The sequence below is a fragment of the Botryllus schlosseri genome, chromosome 11 (assembly GCF_051294905.1).
Source record: "Botryllus schlosseri isolate E-star chromosome 11, Bs_hap1, whole genome shotgun sequence".
Classification (NCBI taxonomy): Eukaryota; Metazoa; Chordata; class Ascidiacea; order Stolidobranchia; family Styelidae; genus Botryllus; species Botryllus schlosseri.
Genome location: NC_137246.1, coordinates 27,594,183 through 27,616,030, shown reverse-complemented (window position 1 = coordinate 27,616,030; position 21,848 = coordinate 27,594,183). Strand labels below are relative to the sequence as shown.

The window sequence follows — 21,848 nt, the reverse complement described above, 5'->3', positions numbered from 1 at the left end:
TCAAACGGGTTATTAGGTGAGAGAGCGAGATAGTGTAATGGTTATGCGTCCGGCTTCTCGAGCCGTAGGTCGTGGGTTCGATTCCCGGCCGGGTCACACCAAAGACTCGAAAATTGGTATCCGCAGCTATCCTGCTAGGCGCTCAGCAATCACGGATAGCATGAAGGAGAAAAAAACGGGGTCGCAGACTAGATGACCTCATGGGGCCGTATGGCAACTCCGTCGTCAAAGCATCTCGATGGTGCAGGCGAAAAAGAATATCATCTCTCTCTCTCTCTTGGGTAGTCGAGTCACTATTGAAAAATTCGCGAATATGCTGTGATGTGGTAATCTCAAGAATAGTATCAGTTTATTGATTTCTTCATAATTTCAAAACTGCGATACAATGAAAAGAAAGGACGGCGTCGAAACGACTTATGGGAGTAGTCTTTGAAATCACACACCAACCTGGGACAGGGCGATTTAGAGAAGAGGCATGCACTCTGAATGAAAAGTAAAGCATATGATATGAAAGGCAAGCGACTAAATGAGGTGGCATGTGACGGAAGGCGAGATCGATACGTTAGGTCGTGGTCCGGTAATCTGTAAGGCTGACTAGTATTCACTTAAAAGAAATTGCTTGTATTTCGACATGCTTGACGACAGTCGGATAGCCGGCGAGATGCTGTTTCACATGCTAGCATAGCCCTGATAAAGGCTATGATGCGAATATTCGTTCACTCAATCTCTGTCTCAATTTTGACTCATGGATTGGACGTGCGCGATCATGATCTGATAATCCCCGAAGTATCGTTGCAAAATTGAGGCCCGGCAACCTTGTTGAGCGTCGAGTTCTGTTGTTGATTGTGTGATGTTTGAAATCGGAGTGGACGGCCCGCTTCACGCTAGCATCGTAAAGCCAACGGAAGATGTTGACATGCTCGATCAAGTAGATTTGACGATTTTCTATCTTTTGAAATCGTCGTCAGCTCAAACTATAGCAAACGTTCAGACGAGTTGAATGATTGCGGGCAGCAGTCTTCCTGAATTGCATACAAATTATACCATTGACTTGACTGCAACGAGAACTTCCTTTCGGAATATAAAACGGTTGCCATATTTTATTCTAAATGGTCGTACAAACGGAGCTATATTACCAGCTGATGAAATGTTGGGATTAAAATCCTTGGCTCAATGTTGTGAAAATTTATATTTTCCAGTTTTCTTTGTAAATACGTATTGACAGTTTGATTTTGTCATGTATCTTATGAAATAAAATATGATGTTTTTATATGTAAAGAGGTCTCCTTCTCTTCAACAAATGGCAAGAACAATCGCGTTTCTGTCGCGGGTCCTCCCGCTTTACTGTTGGAATTGCAAATCCTTTTCAGTGTTGTGATGTCCGTGTTATTAGTCTGATTGTGCTTTGTGAGTGTTGAATTTTACAAATATACCTTTCAGCGACATCCTATATAGCTTTGGCAGCAAATGCAATAAGTTGCGTAGAGTTCAGTACTATTGACATATCGGTATGGAGTCGGTGTTAGAGGAATACAGATCTTCACTCGAAGAGCTCACATTCAACAGCAAACCTCTTATCAACATGCTGACGGTGCTAGCGGAAGAAAATTACAGCTATGCATCCGATCTTGTGCGGCTGATTGAATCTCAAGTGTACCAGGTATGTGTGATATCATTATGTAAAATGGGTCAGAGTAATTTCATTTTATCTACCGTACCTTTTATGCGTTAATTTTCATTCAGTGCGCATACTCTATAAGTCATTTCATTACCATCTTTTGATTGTATTGCAACATCTGATGCTTTTAAAACGATAAAATTCTTGAAGATGAACTGAGCTATTTCCAGCCTGGGTGAACTAAACTGTGTCTCCTAAATCCGGACTAGAAATAGTTGTTGTTTTCAGCATTAAATTGCACGTGACAGCTAAGGATTTCTTGGATACGATGATTTAATTATTAATTGAAAAATGGCACGTAACGTTGGCACCAATTCCGCTCTGGTCTAAAATATGGGTGCTAGTGCATTTTTTAGTACCTGGAGCTTGGGTTTTAAATTGTTGATACCCTCTTACCTATTGATTAGGCCTATTGCATTGTGTCTTGTGTATCGCATTGTACATTTCGTGTGTTGAGCCAATAAAAATATTACAATCACTGATTGTATTCTACATCAAATGCAAATTACGAAATGGTAATATTATATCAATGTGAAATATAATAATTCATGAACTGTATCGGCCTATAGACTGGTTAACCTGACTTGACAAAGTCTTTGTGCCAGTGCCACCCAAGAGTTGGAATGTTAAAAAATTTTGTAATAACAAATATATCCACATGCATCAAATCCAATTCAATGACGATAAGTAAATAACTCAATGAATATTGTAACACTAAATTTATTACTGCATAGGTGTCGAGTTATATGAAGATATGAGCGTTTTAACATGTTACGTGATAAATTAATAAATGAAGATCAGATGAAGATAAAAATACATTTTAAAAGAGAAATCATTGAATATTATTAAAACTACCAAAAGCCATAGGAATCTTAAGAAAAGTTCGTTCCCTATTACCACTTTCCACACGACTAACAATATATCACACACTCTTCCACTCGCACTTGACTTATGGGGTCGTATTGTGGGGTTCAGCTAAAGCCAAATACTTGAATCGGATTAAAAGCCTGCAGAATAAAGCAATTAAAATTGACTTGTCTCGCCAATCGCAGAGATAGTGTAAATCCTTTATATAGTCACTTGAACATCTTAAAAGTTGAAGATATCCACTTTTATGAAATAGGTAAGTTCATGCATGGCTACTACAATGAGAGCCTACCAGAAATCTTCCTAGACTTTTTCACTCATCTCACCAGTCACCATTCACACAATACCCGAGGCTCTTCTATGAATCTATTCTTACCCCGAGAACATCCTAAGACTATCAGTTTCCAAGGTTCTCGTATATGGAACTCCATTCCACCCCATATTAAAGATAAACCACTCCATATCTTTAAACAAATGTTTCACGAATATCTAGTAGGAAAATATGAACATTCTTTATAAATGTGTCAATCAGCATCTCTTTGCCTAGTTTGCGTTCCTGTAGCCAGTGCAATTGTTTTATCTTGTCTATTCAGGTTACCTACTGTGATCCCACTTAGTTTTTCATCTGTTTCTGATACATTGCGAATATGTTATATTTTTTGCTTGCAAATGTGTTATATTATGTGATAAGTTTCATATTACAACCATCCTTTCAGGCTGTAGCTGACTTGATGATCTCCCGATCCCTTCGCTACAGCCTGGTTCTGAATTATATATACTTTGCTTTGTATTTATCTATCTGTGTATTATCAATGTTCATGGACCGAATAAATTCTCTCTCTCTCTCTCTCTCTACTTGAACCATAATAACGTAATTCCGTACTTACATATAGCTTCTTATTGGTTTGCGTCTGTTGGTTGAATTCAAATATACTTGTAAGTCCATTAAGTTTTGGGCCAGCAACAGCATTTAAAACTGAAAACGTTATTTGAGGTTGTAAACAAAATTGTGTCGTGTTGTGGCGAGCTTTGAAACGTAACCTTTGAATTGAACCCATTTTTTCTGCTATAGATTTCCCAACGTTTAATGTCAATCTTTTCTGTATCGTTTGAAATTTCAATAACATTTTTTTTCTTGAGTGGTAATGAATAAATTTTGATCCCTCTCTATCTCTCTTGCAAAGTGTGAGGATTTTTTAATTATTTTTCAGTCCCCTCCAAACCAGCGGCTACCAGTCTTGTATTTGATCGACTCTATTGTGAAATCCTACTCGCCGTACATCAAACTTTTCGGGAGTAACTTGATAAAGACATTTCTATTCGTCTTTGAAAAGGTAAGCTTGCTCTCATTGGTTTCTTCATTCCTGTTACGATTCATGGAAGTGTTATCTGAATTCTACGGTACATGGTTTGATGTTAGCACATAACGTCTCCCTCTACCGTGGAGTCAGCTTTAATCTAAATCCTCCAACCTAGTTCTGGCAACAAAAGGAGTTTGTGTATAATCTATTGCAATGAGCCATCCATCAAATTTTCATGTCAGTGATGTCATATTTGGTGGTACAATTGTTGATATACAATTTATTTTCCTATTCTCTACTAGTCGCTGACGATTACCCCTGATGAGTGTCAGCCGAAACTATCCGGGTTTATTTCAATATAGATATATTATGCAATTGTCTCTCGCTGTGTGTCTGCCCTGAACGGTATCAGATCAACTCATTCGCCTGTTATCACAAACGAGAAGGATATGTTTATATCGTTAGTCGCCAATTAGGTATAAATAGTAATCAGACCATGTTGTGCCAGGTTCAGTCACAATTTGTTGAAAATTCATCTGTGAAGATAAAGCGTATCTTTTCAAATGTCACATCTAGAATATATGTCAAGTTCGAAAAGTTTAGGAACGTTATGCAGATGAATATTCATAGTAATGTCACATCAGTTTATGCAGTGAATATCTACAGACCATATCAGCCAAGAATTTGACAATTTAGAAAACTTCCTGCTTTTCCATATAAGATTAGAAATAGAATCATGGCTTGACGCTTTCTCCGAAGTAGATTAAAAATAGAATTACTGAATTGGAAAAAACGAGCACGCGAGCACGAGAATGGCAAATGTCTGTTCAGCAAGCTTGGACTGTATTATCATTAGGGAAGCCAGAAATTATATTAGAATTAAGATGATAGCATAGAAACATTTGGCAAATTAGAATAGAATTAGATTACCAGCATTTCGCTCCAATTAGTCTAATTCGACAACTAGAATTATCTAGTTGTGTAGGTCTGATACCAACTAAACTTGGTTTCGAGATGGATGCACTGTGCTGTTGATTTTGTGAATTTTCGACTCTACCTACACTGTTATTTTCAGGCCGACACAAAAGTACGTCAGGATTTGTTCAAACTTCGAAACACGTGGAACGGAATGTTTCCGAAATCGTTGCTGCGCGATCTGGACATCGCAGTCAGGCAGTTCGATAAAAACTGGCCGATAAAGAAGCTGAAAAAGGTCGACAAAACTAAATTGAAGAAAGATAAGTCCGCGTCACACCACCCGAGTGGGTTGACAGTGGTAAGTTTTTATTTTATCGTGTTCCCACGTAATATTCAATAGTTGAGACACCCCATTAGTAATTATTAGGGCCATTTTTATATGACCTTAAAAAATCAATTATATGACTTTATTGTTGGGAAAATATGACTTTATATGACTTTATAACTTTCTTAATATACCCCGTATGGATGCGGTTTTTGCTTTAAAATTGATTTCACGACTTACTGATGCATAGAAAAAAATATGACTTTAATGACTTTAAATGGCCCTAGTAATTATTGTAGTCACAGGACAGATAGGCTATTGTTTCATATAATGACATACAAAAAGCCAACTTGTGTGAATGGATGTCGACTAATGCAAATTGGGCTTCTCAAAACCTTCTAGTCTGGGTTGTTTCATCAAGCTTTAGACAGGATTTTAATGACTCGAGTCCGACTCGGGTCACGATTGTTGGGTGACTCGACTTGACTCGGGTCGTTTTTTCAAACGCGTCAAATGACTGGACTCGAGTCATTACAAAATTTGCAATGATAACAAATGATGACAATACAAAATGATAACAATACAAACGACTTGTAATCGAGTCATTGTGCATGGCTCAAACCAAGTCATATGACTCAAGACTAGGAGGGCCAAGACAGACATTTCATTCAACGTCGAGAATACTGAAGTCACCACATTTTTGATACTTGGAAATAGGGTCAGAAAACGTTTGGACTGAGGAAAATTACTATATTTTGAATACGAGCCATTCTATATCACTCTAGCAGAGTTGAAAAAAGTGGGTTGAACGGGATTGAACTCAAAACTGAACAGTGAACATAATGACTTGGACTCTGACTCGAGTCACAACACTATGACTTGGGCTCAGACTTGACTCGATGGTGAATTGAAAATGACTCGACTTGACTCGAATCAAAAGTATAAAAGTGAGATTGCCTTGCGACTCGGAACCTTGTGAGTTGGTTCCAACCCTGACTTTAGATAACTAGCACAATGGCCGACTAAGAAAACATACATATTTTTGCTAAATTACAGTAATCGAAGAACTTTTTGGAGGTACAGCACCACAATATACAATTGAATAGTATATTCATATTGAAATGGACTCGAATATTTTCGACTGACGGATTACACCGAGGAGTTATTGTATAATTGAGCTTTTGTCAAACTGTTCACCCCGGTTATTCGAATTTTCATGCCGGTAACATAATATTTGGCGATACAATTGGGGAACAATAGGGGAATGAGTGGTGGGCCCTGAGATTACTAAATAGATAGCTGATGCAGTAACCAGCTATCAGATTATATGCCAAGTTTATTCTTTAATTAGTCAGAATGCCCAGAAAGCATGTTTCCTATCACTTTTACTGAAACTTTGTTAAATTTTGTATACTACCGGTATTGTTATTTCTTAACATTTTGTAAAACTAGTGTAGGCATATGTGATATCCCGGTCTGCCTTCACTCATATTTCAGGATACAATTGAATGATATATTGATATTGAAATAACCAAAATATTTCAGGAGGAACGCGTAGCTGCCATGGTCGGTAAGACGGGAGAAAGTTCAAACAAAGTGTCGTCGGACGAAGACGAATACAACGCGTTCTATCAAGAAGAAAATCCAGAATCCGAGTACGCGGGGATGGAGGATTATCTCGTTGAGGAGGAAGAAATTCTCGTGGTAAATACGGAAATAAACACATGTTCAAGCGATTTTGAAATTTTGATCTTATTTTTCTGGAAGGTGTGGTAATTGAGTCGTGTGGTCTACTTTTGACTCAACTTGGGTCACATTGGAACGTTTTAGGCTACCTTTAGAAAATTTCAAACTTTTCCAAATTAGATTAAAATTAAAATGTAGATCATGGCTGCTATTAGGACTGTTCAAGAATAACTCTTTTTTCAAATCTTACTGGCTACCTGATAAAATTGTTAGGTTACAGGTACCTAAAAATTGCTGCACGCCAATTTTGGCTCAATTCCAACCAGTGGAAGCGAAATGATTGTAGTAGAAAATTCTGGATTTGTTTAATAAAAATAAATATAAAAATTTTTCGCACTTCAATGGCTAACCCATGAAATTTTTGGGTTGTCTGAAAAAACGATGCACAAGAAATCTGGCTCAATGCCAACCAGTAGAAGCGAAGTTATTGTTGTTCAAAATTTTAGATTTCGAATTATAGTATTTACGGTGGGTAGATCTGTCATAAACAAGTAAAGAATTTGCCACCGTAAGTACTTTTTTTTAAATATAGAATTTTCTACTGCAGTAACTGCACATCCACTTGTAGGAATTGAGCCAAATATGGTTTGTAGATTTTACGTCTATTTTGCAAGGTACTGTTGTCATTTTTTCTTCGTTTTTGTTTGTTAGGATGGTAGCGAATTGGAAGCTCTTGAATTGGAAGCTCTCTTGCGGAAGCGTGAAGCAGAGCTTTGTCGTCTCGAGTCAAAACCTTCCGCCGGTAAGTATCACTGCCTATTTCAATGTTTCGCAATGTTCTAATATCTTATTCCGATCCTTGTTGGTAAACGGTGGATATTTGTTGCGCTGATCAAAATCGAGTGCCTGAGCCTGAGTGATTCAATTGTGAATAGAGTATTAGGCTTCAAGTTGAATGTCCGAGTATCACTTATTAGGACGTCATAATGCTATTAAAGATGTGGAAATTTCAGATATATGCCTATTATGCGACCACAAAGAATACAATGCCAGTTCTACATCACATTTAAGATAATTTTGTATTTTTTCTACCATACCAGTTTTGCACTTTGTGACAATGCTGTGGGTTGATCACGACTTTACAGATATGTCATTTCCACTAACGTCTGTAGCTTTGTGTACTACGTGTACCACAGTGGGAAAATACAGGGTTGCAATGACTCGAGTAATGACTCGACTTGAGTCCGACTGGAGTCGCGATTTTCTGAGGACTCGACTTGACTCCAGTCATTTTCTCAAAATACGGAAATGACTCAGACCAAGTCATATGACTCGAGACTCAGACGGCCAAGGACCAACATTTCATTGTAATTTCGAAGAACAGTAAAGTAACCACACTATTGGGATTTTGTCTATTGGTACTGGTACTTAAAATTGCGACCAGAAACTGTTGAAAGTGAGGAAAATTGGTATATTTTAAATGCGAACCATTGGATATCAACCCGAATATTTTCGGCTGACGAGTGTCAGCCGAAAATATTCGGGTTCATTTCAATATGAATATACTATTTAATTGTATATTGAAGTTCTGTACCTCCAAGAAGCTCTTCATTGGATATCACCAAACAGAGTTATAAAAAGTGGACTAGTAGTTGCTGACGATTACCCCTGACGAGTGTCAGCCGAAAATATTCGGGTTCATTTCAATATGAATATACTATTTAATTGTATATTGAAGTTCTGTACCTCCAAGAAGCTCTTCATTGGATATCACCAAATAGAGTTATAAAAAGTGGATTTAACAAGACTTCAACTCAAAACTGAGAAGTCAACGCAATGACTTGGACTCGGACTCGAGTCATAATACCATGACTCAGACTCGACCCTCTGCTCGCTGACTTGGACTCGAACTTGACTCTGTGGTGAATTGAAAATGACTCGACTTGACTTGTGACTCGGAGCCTTGTTAATTGGTGACAACCCTGGGGAAATAGTAAGCTTATCGATACTATGATTTTTGTCGGTGAATTCACTTTCAGTGGCGTGGAGCGCAGAATTTCAGCGCTCGAAAAAATCATTTTTTCGTCTAGAAGTCCTAGTTATTTGATATTCTATGATATGAAATCTCTGAACAGGCACGTCGGACGCACCGAAACAGCGGTCGCCTCAAACTCAAGTTCCATACTTTATAGACGCCAAGTGAGTATTAATGAGCAGTCCCAGATGCTGGGAAGCCCGTTTCTAACTCTATATCAGGGCCCTCTCGCAGGCAACCGAGGATTCCTCTCACAAGAACGAAGATAAAGGTGATTTTTCGGAAGTAGCGCAAAAGCGAAGCACGCAAAGTAAATATCGCCCGTTTTACTGGTTCCAATTGTCCGTTGACTGTAATATTGCGGCTTGTTTGTAGACGCAGCTACAAAATCCGGGGCATCGTGTAATTCTACCCCAGGTAGGTGGTAGCTGCAGTTTTTTACAATTTAGATTTCAATGATAATGATAGTTTCATTTTTTTGTTCTGATTAGGTTACAATTGGAAGTAGAATTATAGCTAGACAGTTTTTCCGAAATTTTCTAATTAGAACGAAACACATCAAAAATCAAATTTAGTTCGTATCAAATCAGATTTGATCCTTAGAATGTCTGTACACCGAGCTTGACACATTTTTTTTTTTTGTGATTTGGAAATAATACAATTTTGGGCTTTCGTGAATTCGGTGATTCCGATCCAATTCGGGACGGCTGAAAATTTTCTACCTCTCCAACTCTGGTTAGAAGAAATCTAAACTCCGCGTTTGTTAAGTTGAGGTGATTCGCGTTTGCGACGGTGAAAATAATTTTGTTTCAGACGATCACCTTTTTATATCGGAGAGATTGGACAGGTGCACGCAAACGCGGACGACGAGCGTGGCTCATGCGGAGTCTCAGATTGTCGTGGAAACGAAGGTTGGTGCTACGTTACATTGTAAATGGAACTTCTATATTTCTGCAACATGTCAATATTACGATTTGCCGTATTTGAATTAACTACCGATGGTCGTTTCAATTCGAGTTGTAGTATATCGAGTCACTGCACATTTTGACTCAAGTCGAGTCAAGTCAAGTCACTCAATTTTTTAATGTGTCGCTGGTCAAGTCAAGCAATACAATTTTTCAAGATGATTGAAGTAATATATTGAGTCGCGAATTGTTCTCAACCAGGAACTGAGAACAGGCTTGGTACAGGCACACCCCGGTTTCTTGATGACTTGAATTGACTCGAAAATTTTCTACGAGTCACGAGTCCATTCACATTTCTGAAATGTAGAGTCGAGTCGTGCCAATTTTGCAAAGTGGTTCGAGTCAAGTCACATGAAAAATTTGACTCTAGTCTGACTCGTGTCAAGTTATATGGAAGAATTGAGTTATTTTTGGAAAGTTACTCAAATCAAGCCATGAAAAAGTAACCAGACTCTTAGTCAGTTAGAGTCACGACTTTATTTGTTCCAACACGGCTTTGGCAATGCTACAAGACGGATACTTTTTGTTCAGGACGAAACGACGCAATTCCGATACAGGAAGAAAACGAAAAATTTTCTCTCTCAATACCGAGTCACCAGCAAAAGTGTGGGGACGTACTTCCGCACCAAGACGAAAGAGGCGCAGACGCAATACGCGCTGCCTTTAGACACTGCTGGTAGGTACCTCATGCTTGAGCTAGGGCTGAGAAAAATGGAGTACCTGAGTGGTTCGGTTCTAAATTGAGCGTCGTAGCAGTATTAAAGATGTGGAATGTTCAGATCGTTACCTTTTATACAGGAAAGGAATAAAATGCTAGTTCTACATTACATTAAAGATAATTTTGTATTTTTTCGACCGCACCTATTTCATTGCATTCCGAGTACTCGAATCATTATGCCCAGTCCTAGCTTAGACACGCAATAGTTTTTAGCAACAAACGACGTTCAACTTCACAGGCATTGCGGCCGACAGTACTTCCAGCCATCCTGACGGCGGTAACGGAGTATTTAGCAGCAAGGAACGTTCTGCCCTGAAGGATTACGTAGCCGCTCTTAAAGACGATTTTCTGCCGAACGGTTACGCCAAACATTCAGGGATAGCGCTTCGCAATTTGTGCACTCAGCGTAAGCAGGGGCTGCTGTGTGACATTACGTTAGGGGCGGAAGGTGAGTTGAAGTATTGATTCATCCCCTGACTGTGTAGAAAGACGTAATCCAGCTTGATGAGTGAAGATTTAATATGGTATGTGTTAAAGGATGTAGGCCTATCTCTGCTAGTTGCTGATGATTCTGTATTTGATAAAATAGTATGTTCGGTGGGAAATTCGATCATTATTAATTACGGTATATCAAATTTGGCTCAATTTCAACCTGTAGAAGCAACTTCTGTATTTGTAGAAAATCTTGGATTTGAAAAAATAATAGGCTATTTATGGTGGATAATGAAAAAAGTTGACACAGTATATAGGGCCTTCTATTGTTTTCATACCCAAAACTTTTTACACCGATAACTTCACTTCTGCGGGTTGGAATCCAGCCAAATTTATTATCTGTCGCTTTTTTTAGACAAACTAATAATTTCACGAGGCATCCAGTAACATTAAAAAAGAAATTTTTTGAAAACCTTTTGATATTACGGTACGTAAACGTGGTATTAAAAAATGAAATAAAATGAAGCTGTTTTGCATCACAGGCAGGGTGTTCAAGGCTCACAGATCGGTGCTGGCGGCTTCCAGCGATTTCTTTTACACGCTATTTGCTCACGAGGAATTGGAGAAAAGTCCTTTAAGCCACATTGAATTGCAAGGGATCACGGGTAAGCCGTGTGCTGTTTTCAACCGTAAAAAGTGGCAGACTTGTACGACTAAGTACTGATTTTTTGAGTAGTTGTATTTAAAGTTCTAGTTGCGGATTTTGAAAAGTGACTAGTTCTAGTTCTAGTGGTAGATCCTAGTTTTTCTAAAGTGAGTAGTTCTAGTTCTTGTTGCATTGAAAAGCAAGTAGTTCTAGTGATAGTTGCTAGTTTTGAAAAGTGTGTAGTTCTAGTGGTCTGGTCTCATTGCAAGCGATTCACCTCCTCGTTTATTTCAGCTCAAGCGCTGAGCCTGGTCCTGGACTATATCTACACGTCTGTGCTGCCGATCGGAAGCCTGTCCTGCGTGGAAGAGATTCGGGTCGCGGCCAAGAGATTGCAGATTCAAACGCTCATGATGACCTGTCCGGCCCTGGAGAGAGTCGTGGCCAGAAAAATCGACGTCACAGGTCGGTGGTGTTTGATTCGTCATTCTGTGTTGTTCCATTTTGAGAAGTTCAATAACAGTGGTTCCCAATCTTTTTTGACCCTTATCAATCTTGATATATTTTTATCGCCCCGTAAAAGGTTGGTAATGAAGTCTTTTACTTTTCTGAACAGCTTCTTGGAGGTACAGAACTTCAATACACAATTGAATAGTATATTCATATTGAAATGAACCCGAATATTTTCCGCTGACACTTTTGAATTCTCTACTAGTTGCTGACGATTACCCCTGACGAGTGTCAGCTGAAAATATTCCGGTTCATTTCAATACGAATATACTATTCAATTTTACTTATCTGTAGTACTGAAATAGATTTTATGTAGACTACTTGCTTCACTAACTCAACTAACATTGTTGGTATACTACTTCTACTTTAAGTTTTGTTTACTTCATATTGGCAAGTGACAAGTAGTTTTTGGATCCATTTCAGTATCGCATGGCAATATCACCCACTTTTTGAGCTTTTCCAAATTAGATTAGAATTAGAATTATAGGTACACAATTTGTCCACATTACCTTAGAATAAGAATTACTGAATTTTCAAAATCTTTGGGATTCGATTAAATTCTGAATTATAAAGAAATGCAGCAATAAGCAAGTTGGCAAATGTCTGTATACCAAGTGGGCTTGTTTCGCACTGTAGGCTACAGTTCTCCTGTAGCATTTTCAGGAAATGGATTAAAACCAAAATGAAAGCACAAAAACATTTCACTAATTAGGTTATAATTAGGGCGGTTTTTTTTTGACCTTAAAAAAAGAAAATTTTGACCTAAAAAAAATGAATTTTGACCAAATTTTGACCTAACGTATGCAAATTAGGTGTTTTCCCACATAATGTTAAAATTGCACCACTTATCTTCATTTCTGGTTTGAACTGACTGTCCTAACGAAGTAGTTTGGCCTGAAAAAACGTTTTTGGCTTAGAAACAGGCATGGTTTTGCATGAAAAAAACAATATTTTAACGAAATCTGGCCCTATGAAGAATTCCAGTGGTTACAATATGTATTATGGTAGAAATAATTAAAATATTTTGTAGTACAACGAGAGATGCTTTCCTACATTCTTGGGTAGAAAGTGCACGTCCTTACTAAGAAGCTTGTCAAGGACGTTCAACAGCAGCAGTTGTTGGCCGACAACACTCAAGTTGTGCGTACACTGCTGGTGCTGGTGACACACCGTGTTGCTTCATTCTGACAATGTTGTCTACATCACAATTTTTCATCATGCGCTTCTTAATATAAGAATGATGCAATGCACAAGAAGTCTTTCTTCGGTTAGGATATTGCGGTACGTTGACCGTAACACCATGTCTACCTATTATTTGTTTTTTTTACCGTTTATGATTCACAATGAGCAGACGATTAGCCGTTTACAACGGTAGGCCTATAAAATAGGCTAAAAGCGGTAAAATATCAAATTATAAGTTCTCCGACAGTGCTAAATCTACGATCCAAACAAAATGCAGACGTCAAAATTTTATTAATTTTATGAAAAATTTTGACAAATGTTGACCTAACGCTACAATTTTGACAAAATTTTGACAAATTTTGACATGTCAAAAAAAACCGCCCTGGTTATAATACTACATTATATAGTTATATTACCAGCTTGTCGCTCTAATTAGTCTAATCGTACAACTAGTCCATTTCTAGTCGGAATGTGTGAGTGGTGTTAATTTTCGTTCAGGTTGGCTGATCTCAAACGCGGTTTTGCTGAGTCCCAGCAACAAGCATCCCTACGTGGAAGCCTTGAAATCGCTGAAAGACCTCGAGTCTTCGTCTTGCTATCTCAGTTCCACCTTCAACCGTCAGAGTCAAAGCGCGTACAACGGCGCTGGTGACTCGGGCGCGGCCGATTTCATATGTCACGTTGACAGGGACACTTCGAGGTATTGTGATCTTGTTTTTTGTGGCCCAGTTTGATTCACATCAAGGTTTTGATCGTTTGCAGTAAGAAGAGAACTGCCGATATGGCTGGGTGTGACACACACTCCAACGATGAAGGTTTGTACCAGAATTGGAAAACTAGATATTTTTAGTTGTGTGATTATTAGGGCAAGTTTTTGATGCACTATAATCGAGAGAAAGTTGCATTTAATTTTGATAAAATGTGCAGTAAAAAGTTGCATTTATAATTTTAATTAGTTGGGTGCGAGATACTTCAAAGGTTCCGTCGTGTAGCCTAGTTCCTGCAAAGCTGTCAAATTTGCTACTTTGCCATTTCACTGACATTCTGGCGAGACCGCCAAAAATTAGATATTTTCCTGGTACACAGCGAGAAAATTACGCAACACGGGAATAATTTTCCTCAAAGAGCCAAACTGCATAGCGATAACCCCCTACCCTAAAACAAGTCACATAACACACCCCAAACCCCTTAGGCCTGGAAACTTGACCCAAGGCGTTGCAGAAAAACTCGCTCTTGGCGACTTCGACTAAATCGATAGCCTGAATAAGGTGACCCATCATTCTAATTCTAATCTAGTTATGCAACAATTGTGTTGCTATCATTCTATTTCCAATTTAATCTGGAAAAATTGTGTAGCTATAATTCCTATTCTAATCTATCCTGAGAGAACTGTGTAGATATAAGCGTAATTCTAATCTAATCAAGAAAAATTGTGTAGGTATCATTCAAATTCTAATCTAATCTTGAGAGAATTATGTAACTATAATTGTAACTATAATCTAATCTGGAAAACATTTTGTAGCTAAAATTCTAATCTAATTTGAAAAAATTGTGTGGTTACGATTTTATTTCTAATCTAGTCCGGAAGATATTTTGTAGCCATCATTCTGATTCTTATCTAGTTTTGAAACAATTGTGTTGCTATCATGCTATTTGCAATGCAATCTGGAAAAGCTGTGTAGCTATAATTCCTATTCTAATCTATCTGGAGAGAACTGTGTAGATATAAGCGTAATTCTAATCTAATTAGGAAAAATTGTGTAGGTATCATTCAAATCCTAATCTAATCCGGAGAGAATTATGTAGCTGTAATTGTAACACTAATCTAATCTGGAAAATATTTAGTAGCCATAATTCTAATCTGATGTCGAAAAAATCGTGTACCTATAATTCCAATTTGATTTGTAAAAGCTGAACATTTTCTAGTTGTCCAATTCTGCTTTGTAGTGCGATGTGGTACGTTTTACGTGACTTTATGACATGCCGCGTGATTTTATCGATCTGCAAACGTAGGATAACCTTTGTAGATAAAATGATCGCAATCAAACGCGGAATCCAGTGGAATTTGTGGATTTTCTTGGTAACCTTCTCTGGCCGCGTAGAGGGTTGAGCTCATGAAATATTCATGCGCGGTTTTTCGGACGAATGAGTCTTCTTTGTTCTGCAGGAAAATACAAGAAAAGGCGGAAACACGACCGAGGTAGCGAGACCGAAAGCGACATCGAAATCTCCAATCTGTTGAAGGACGACAATAAGTAAGAATACTTTCGACAGAAACTATCAATTAAAATACCGATAGCCTCTAATTCGTCTCGGACAGGTTTGAATGCTACGTAGACTTTTCACTAACTTCGCTAAATTCCGACAGTGCAATTAGGCTACACTTGGCAGTATAATAAAGGCTATAGTAAATAACAAACTCGCGTTTCTTTTAAAGGATATCGAACAATCGCAGTTGGTTTAGTGGTCTAACGGGGCTTCGTGACCTTGCAGAAACCTCAATAAAACCACATGTAAATATCTAGGATCTAAAAGGCATTAAATGAAGTATCCAACATTACATTGAAGTTACATCCATTAAATGTATGTGAATGTAGGTTTTTGACGGTTCGTCGGTCCGCGAGATCAAACAGGCCGAGAACCATTGGTCTAGTAGCAAGGCTGACTGATCCCACCCATCTCTGGTGTCGACTTCCACGGTTATATCGTATTGAGATTTATGAGAAATTCCTATTTTGTGATTGCTTCAGGAAAGAAGACACCTACAGACCCGGCACTGTGGCCTCTCCGGGCATGCCCCCATCGTGCTGGGCCGACGGGTTCTCCCCGGTGAAAAGTTCAAAGAAACAAGCTTCCAGAGGTGACTTACATTTCGTGGTCACTGAAATCTGTGACTCTTTGATCCAGAGCCGGAAAACTAGAGAAATTTCAGCTTTGCCGAATTGAATTGGGATTAGAATGATAGCTACACATTATTTTTTAAATTAGATTAGAATTAACGAGTTCACAAAAACCAGGAAATTGTATTCAAATTCAGAATGAGAAAAAACTTCATATAAAATTGTAGTTGATCCTCATAATCATCAGGATGGCAAATGTCTCTACGCCTAGGGTTACCGTATGTTCTCTTTTAAGAGGATTTGTCCTCTTTTTTGACTTTTTTGAAAGTGTCCTCGGTGGACGCCCAAATGTCCTTTTTTTAGAATTAGTCCTCTTTTTTGAGAATTATGGTTAAACATACGATAAAATCTGACTGAGACGCAATAAATCAGCACTGAAGTAACGCTCAGGAGGCAGGTTTGAAAGTAATCGGGAGCCGTTAGGTTTTTTAAATTTTCAAAGGTAACCCCTGAAATTGGTCTGGAATTTGTGCAGTTGTACGATTTCCAATTGGATTCAAGTTAGGAGATGGGGGTTAATTTTACCTCCAGATTTGATTACTGCATTTTGTTTGATAACAATGTGCATGTTTTATTGCAGAACAAGCGGTGTTTCAATGCAATAATTGCAAGCGGTTCATCATCTCGAGACGGAACTACATAGCGCACTGTGACGCACATCTGCGTAAAGGTGAGGGGTTTGCATCGACTTGGGAATCGCTGTTGACAAATTTCGTTCTGTCGCCAGGAGAAAAGCCGTACGGTTGTTCGTTATGCAAGAAAACGTTTTGGAAAGAACCGGAATTGGAGGCGCATATTCGGAAAGTTCATTTCGACCTTTCCGAAGATCAGATACAGACGAGTGAGTTTCTAGCTTGTTTCGTAAGTATGACACTTGCTCGATTACAAGTATTTGAAGAAACGCTTGGAGGTAGGGAACTTCAATATACAATTGAATAATATATTCAATATTGAAATAAAGTGAATGTTTCCGCTGACACTCATCAGGGGTAACCGTCAGCAAACTGAAAAGAACATTGTATATCAACAATCGTATCACTGAATATGACGTCACAGGCATAATAATTTAAAATAATCAAGGCAAACGGATGGCTTAGGTTCAGGTAGCCTGCTATTTTTGATTATATAGAAACTCAAACTATAAAAATTTTATTTGGCTGAGAGGTCATCTATTTTTATTAGTTAATCAAAGGTGGCTACTCCCAAAATCATAGGATTTATCTTTGGTCGAACGTTTGAAAATACATTGAATCACTGTCATATAGGACTATTTGCAATTAAAACAAAATGACTAATGGCGTAAAATCTTCGATTATATGTTTTTTTAGTGTATACTGGGGCTATTTCGCACGGTTCTTATGAAAATTTCACTCAAAAAGTGATCCCGAAGCAACTTTTGTAGTAGTTTTGCTCAAAAATGTCGAGTAGTAGAATTAAAATAAAATGATAACCGCTCGATTAAGAATGCAAGTAGGTGTGTTCTATTTGAAGCAGACTTGGAAAACCAGAAAATTTTTATCTTTTGTACAGCAAGCTTTGGTCGTCGTCACAACCCAGTTCTGAAGCATTTTCAGAAAAACCAGAAATTAGAACATAGAAACATTTGACAAATTAGATTAGAATTAGATTTTTCCTCTAATTAGTCTAACTAAGTAGCATAGTCTAGTTGTCCAAGTCTGCCCCCGAACAGCTGAAAAGTCACATTGTCGCGTATTCTTTCAAGTGACCAAGTCCAAGATGAGTTCCATGGACGCCGAGCAAGTTCTGAAGCAACGGGAACTGGAACAGTTTTCGCCGTCGGCCGCGAAGAAATCGAACAAAGTCCAGTCTCGTAACACGCCCGACGTGACCGGGGAGCTGAGATTCAAATGCAAAACCTGCAAGCAACGGTTTAAGACTTCCGCGGCTCGAAATAGTCACGCCAAGAAACACAAAAAGGTGGGTTTTTCTCTACTTACAATGGTGAACCTTCTAAAATCAAAATTAACCCCAAATGTATCATTACAACGTCTGTATGAAGCTCAAATGTATAATTGAAAACTTTAATGCTTCTTTTTTGATATCAGATATTTATATGTGGTCTACTGAAGTTTCTGGAAGGCGAAGCTCATGATGTCCTATTAAATACCACCTACTCGATTGTGAATGTTCTGTGTCCTTTGAAATAAATGTGACTTTGCTGTTTGCTATAGCCTCGATTATACTTCCACAGATCAGATTTTAACGAAGTTTGTTTAAAAGTCTCATTGGCGTTCACATATAACTTGTCCGAAACGAATTGTAAGCTGCTTTTAAATAACTTCTGCAATACTTGCATGCACCATTGTGACATACGTCCAATGTAGACCATCAACTCTCTATTACGACTAGGGTTGGATTATCCGGATAACGGTTAACCGCAGGTATTTTCACTATCTGATATCCGGATATTTTTCTGCCGGTTAACCGGATAAAAAAGAATCGTTGCTAATGCATTTTACACGTTTTAGTAAGCTTCAATAAGTCAATAAGATAGTCAATAAGATAGTTCTACTGGATCGAAGAATCGCATCTGCAATAGGCCATGTGCAGTGTACACACTATTCCATCGCTGGCCTGCACAATCGCATCTTCATTGGATTGGTGCTCACGATATTATCGTTGACCTACACAATCGCATCTGCAATAGGCCTACGAACGATATAATCGCTGGCCTAACCATCTTGGACCCAGCATGCACCGGCTCTTATCTCTCGATGGCTTGTTGACGATATGCCGTTAAGTGTATTCTAATTAGTGATTCTGAGAGTGACACCGCGAAACTGAATGACATCAAATGTTCGCAAAAATGTGCGTGCGTGCAAGCGTAATTGATTTCCGCTGATGATTAATTCGAAAAAAAAATCGAAACCCCCTGATTTTATTTCAATCCCCCTACATTTTCGGCTGGCTGCGTGCCTGATCACGTGAATTAGAGCGAGGTATCATGTCGGCATCAATTCCAGTATCAGCTAGTCGTCCTTCTAGTACTCCAAACCTAAACATAAGGATGGTCAAAAGGATGTAAAGCCGTTGAAGTTTCCGGCGTACGACCTGCCAACCTTTTGTCTCTCTACAAAGCGCTGCTTTCTATTCAGCCCACTTCTGTGGAAGCTGAAAAAGCATTCAATGAACTCTTTGTTACAAAATTCCGGTCCCGGCTACAGGATCCCACAATTGATTCATCTGTGCTTTATAAAGAGGGCATTGCAAAAGCAGTGAACATTAAATTTGCGTGGTTTTTCTCGTATTCGCTCATACTGCGCGCGTAGGTAGGTACTAGGTACTCTACAATAACACTGTGTAATGATTTTGCGATCCGTTTTACATGCAGACCTAATGAAATCGATTGTCTCACTTGGCAGTTATTATCCGGTTAACCGGTTAGATAAATTCCAAAATATCCTGATATATCCGTTATCCGGATAGTGAAAATTATTGATATCCGAACTAGCCCTAATTACGACATCATACAGAAAAATAGCTTACAACAGGGACGTCATGACTCGACTCGAGTCACAATATTTTGGTGACTTTACTCGAGTCATTTTTTCAAATGCGTAAAATGACTCAACTCGAGTCAATCTGTGTATTGACTGGTCTTGTACTCGACTCACTGTGCATGACTCGAGACTAGTACGGTCAAGACAGACATTTCATTGTAACATCGAAGAATAGTAAAGTCACCGCATGATTGGTATTTCGTCTATCAGTCATGATACTTGGAAAATAGGGCCAGAAACTGTTGAGACCGACGAAAATTACTAATATGAATGCGAGCCATTATATATCACCCGAGCAGAGTTGAAAAATTGGGTTCGACTGGATTGAACTCAAACTGAACAGTGAACAGAATGACTTGGTCTCTGACTCGAGTCACAACACTATGACTCGGACTCGACCCTCTACTCATTGACTCGATGGTGAATTGAAAATGACTCGAGTCAAAACTGTGAAAGGGGATTGACTTAGACTTGGAACCTTGTGACTCGGTTACAACCATGGCTCGCAAACAATCAATTTAAAATTTAAACTTTTAATTCTTTAATTAATAAAATATTTTAGCGGACCGGTAAGAAACCTGCCATGGATCGGCACTTGTCCGCGGACTGTCGGTTGAGACCCTTTGGCCTAGTACACAGACTTTTTAACCAAGTCAGAAATCGCTACTACTGGTAATTCTACTGGATTTACGATCTACTTCAATTTAGTCCCAAGAATGACATCATTTGAATATGTTTATATGCTTGTTAGTGTAACGCAACTCTTGATAAGGGATAGAGGAAAAGTGTGAGTCAATAAATTATGCTGCAATGAATGTAGTCTTGATGTAATTCTTTTTTTTGTAACATTTTACAATTTTGTGATCCGCATCGTTTTTCTACAGGAGGGCCTGAGGCAGAGCACGGAAATGAACAGCAGCGAAAATTCCTCGTCGTCCGACGAAGACGAATTCGGCGTTTCCAGCGACGACGAACAGAAAACGGGCAAAAAAACGCAGGAAACCGTCACGAAATTAAAACTCTATCACTGCAAGATATGCGGAGAGATGTTCTCGATACAGTGTTTCTACAAGGCGCATTTAGCCCAACATAAACGCGATTTAGAAGAGAAATGATGTCGCGAACGGGAGCAATCTGTCTTTGTTCGCAGGCTTGGATGACTAGATAATTTTAGTCTGATTTGTGGAATGTTTCCATGGTCGTATTTTATTTATAGTTTAATCTTATCCGGTTTTCGTGAAAAAAAAACAAACCAAGCTCTGTGAACAGACATTTTCCATTCAGTGAACTTGATTTTGGGGTGTTTTTTCATAATTTGGTAATTCTAATTCTAATCTAATTTATAAAAGCTGAAAATTTTCTAGTTGTCCAAATCTGTTTACGCTGTTGTGCCTCGGCAATTACGATGTTTGTCGATCATGAATTGGAGGGAGCTGTCTTGTACTTGAATAGCAGTGTCTTATAACTGCCAGATAATGTAGTCGGTGGGGCTACTGGGTCGTTACTAGGGCTGGGTGAAATCGGGTACCTGAGTAAATCGAGCTGCGCATTTTACTAAAAATGGTCACATAAAAGTTACATATTTGAATTTTCTACAACGATCATACTGCCGTGGCTTGGTAATAAGTAATACTCAGTGCCTAATACTCTATTCGCAATCGCACGACTCGGATACTCCATTTTGCCCATCCCTCGACAGGAGCTCATAACCATCCATTTTATATTTAGAAGTGTCCTATCAGTTTTCTTCAACTGGTTTCGTATTTAATGCATCATTCCCTTTTTGTCAGGTGATTCTACATCATGTGTGACACTCGGTAGACGTTTCATCTCTCGCTTATTTCCAACGGAATCAGAACACTTTTTGTAGCATTTTGTCGTTGATTGTGGTCTTATTTTTGTTTCGCATTTCGTTGAGTTTTTACATTCGATTAAACTGGAAAATCGTGTGTTTTGTTAACTTGTTGACGGGGGCAGATTGTCGACATGTGTGGCGTTAGCAAAAGGTGGCTAGCGGCGTGTTTCATCTCTATTGGCTGCTTGAGGACTTCACAGGCATGTCTACTACCGCAGAGTTTTGTTTGAACCTCACGATCGGTCACTGGCTTGACGCGCTGAGCTGGTAAAGCATGTGATCAATCAATCATTGGGTTATGATTTTCAT

At 38.6% G+C, this 21,848-nt stretch overlaps 2 protein-coding genes across 2 annotated transcripts in view; one reads left to right on the top strand and one right to left on the bottom strand.

Annotated features, from left to right (window-relative positions):
• Positions 1-21,848, bottom strand: part of LOC145449716 (uncharacterized) — a 335,502-nt gene that overhangs the window by 258,330 nt on the left and 55,324 nt on the right. The window lies entirely within an intron of this gene.
• Positions 583-21,632, top strand: LOC145451035 (uncharacterized). The gene is made up of 21 exons (XM_080329518.1): positions 583-1,660; positions 3,757-3,879; positions 4,922-5,122; positions 6,635-6,793; positions 7,487-7,577; positions 8,911-8,974; positions 9,032-9,120; positions 9,186-9,227; positions 9,624-9,721; positions 10,307-10,451; positions 10,732-10,941; positions 11,468-11,590; positions 11,866-12,036; positions 13,762-13,963; positions 14,026-14,078; positions 15,431-15,518; positions 16,014-16,123; positions 16,744-16,833; positions 16,891-17,004; positions 17,887-18,101; positions 20,569-21,632. Exons 1-21 carry the CDS (start codon positions 1,511-1,513, stop codon positions 20,797-20,799), a joined length of 2,769 nt encoding a protein of 922 aa, XP_080185644.1. The 5' UTR covers positions 583-1,510; the 3' UTR covers positions 20,800-21,632.

What these genes read in the sequence shown, in the direction of transcription:
- LOC145451035 (XM_080329518.1), top strand. Translation starts at nt 1,511, where the DNA reads ATGGAGTCGGTGTTAGAGGAATACAGATCTTCACTCGAAGAGCTCACA. An exon ending in CCATACTTTATAGACGCCAA is followed by an intron (nt 8,975 to 9,031) that starts GTGAGTATTAAT and finishes ACTCTATATCAG; the next exon opens with GGCCCTCTCGCAGGCAACCG. An exon ending in CAGAAAAATCGACGTCACAG is followed by an intron (nt 12,037 to 13,761) that starts GTCGGTGGTGTT and finishes ATTTTCGTTCAG; the next exon opens with GTTGGCTGATCTCAAACGCG.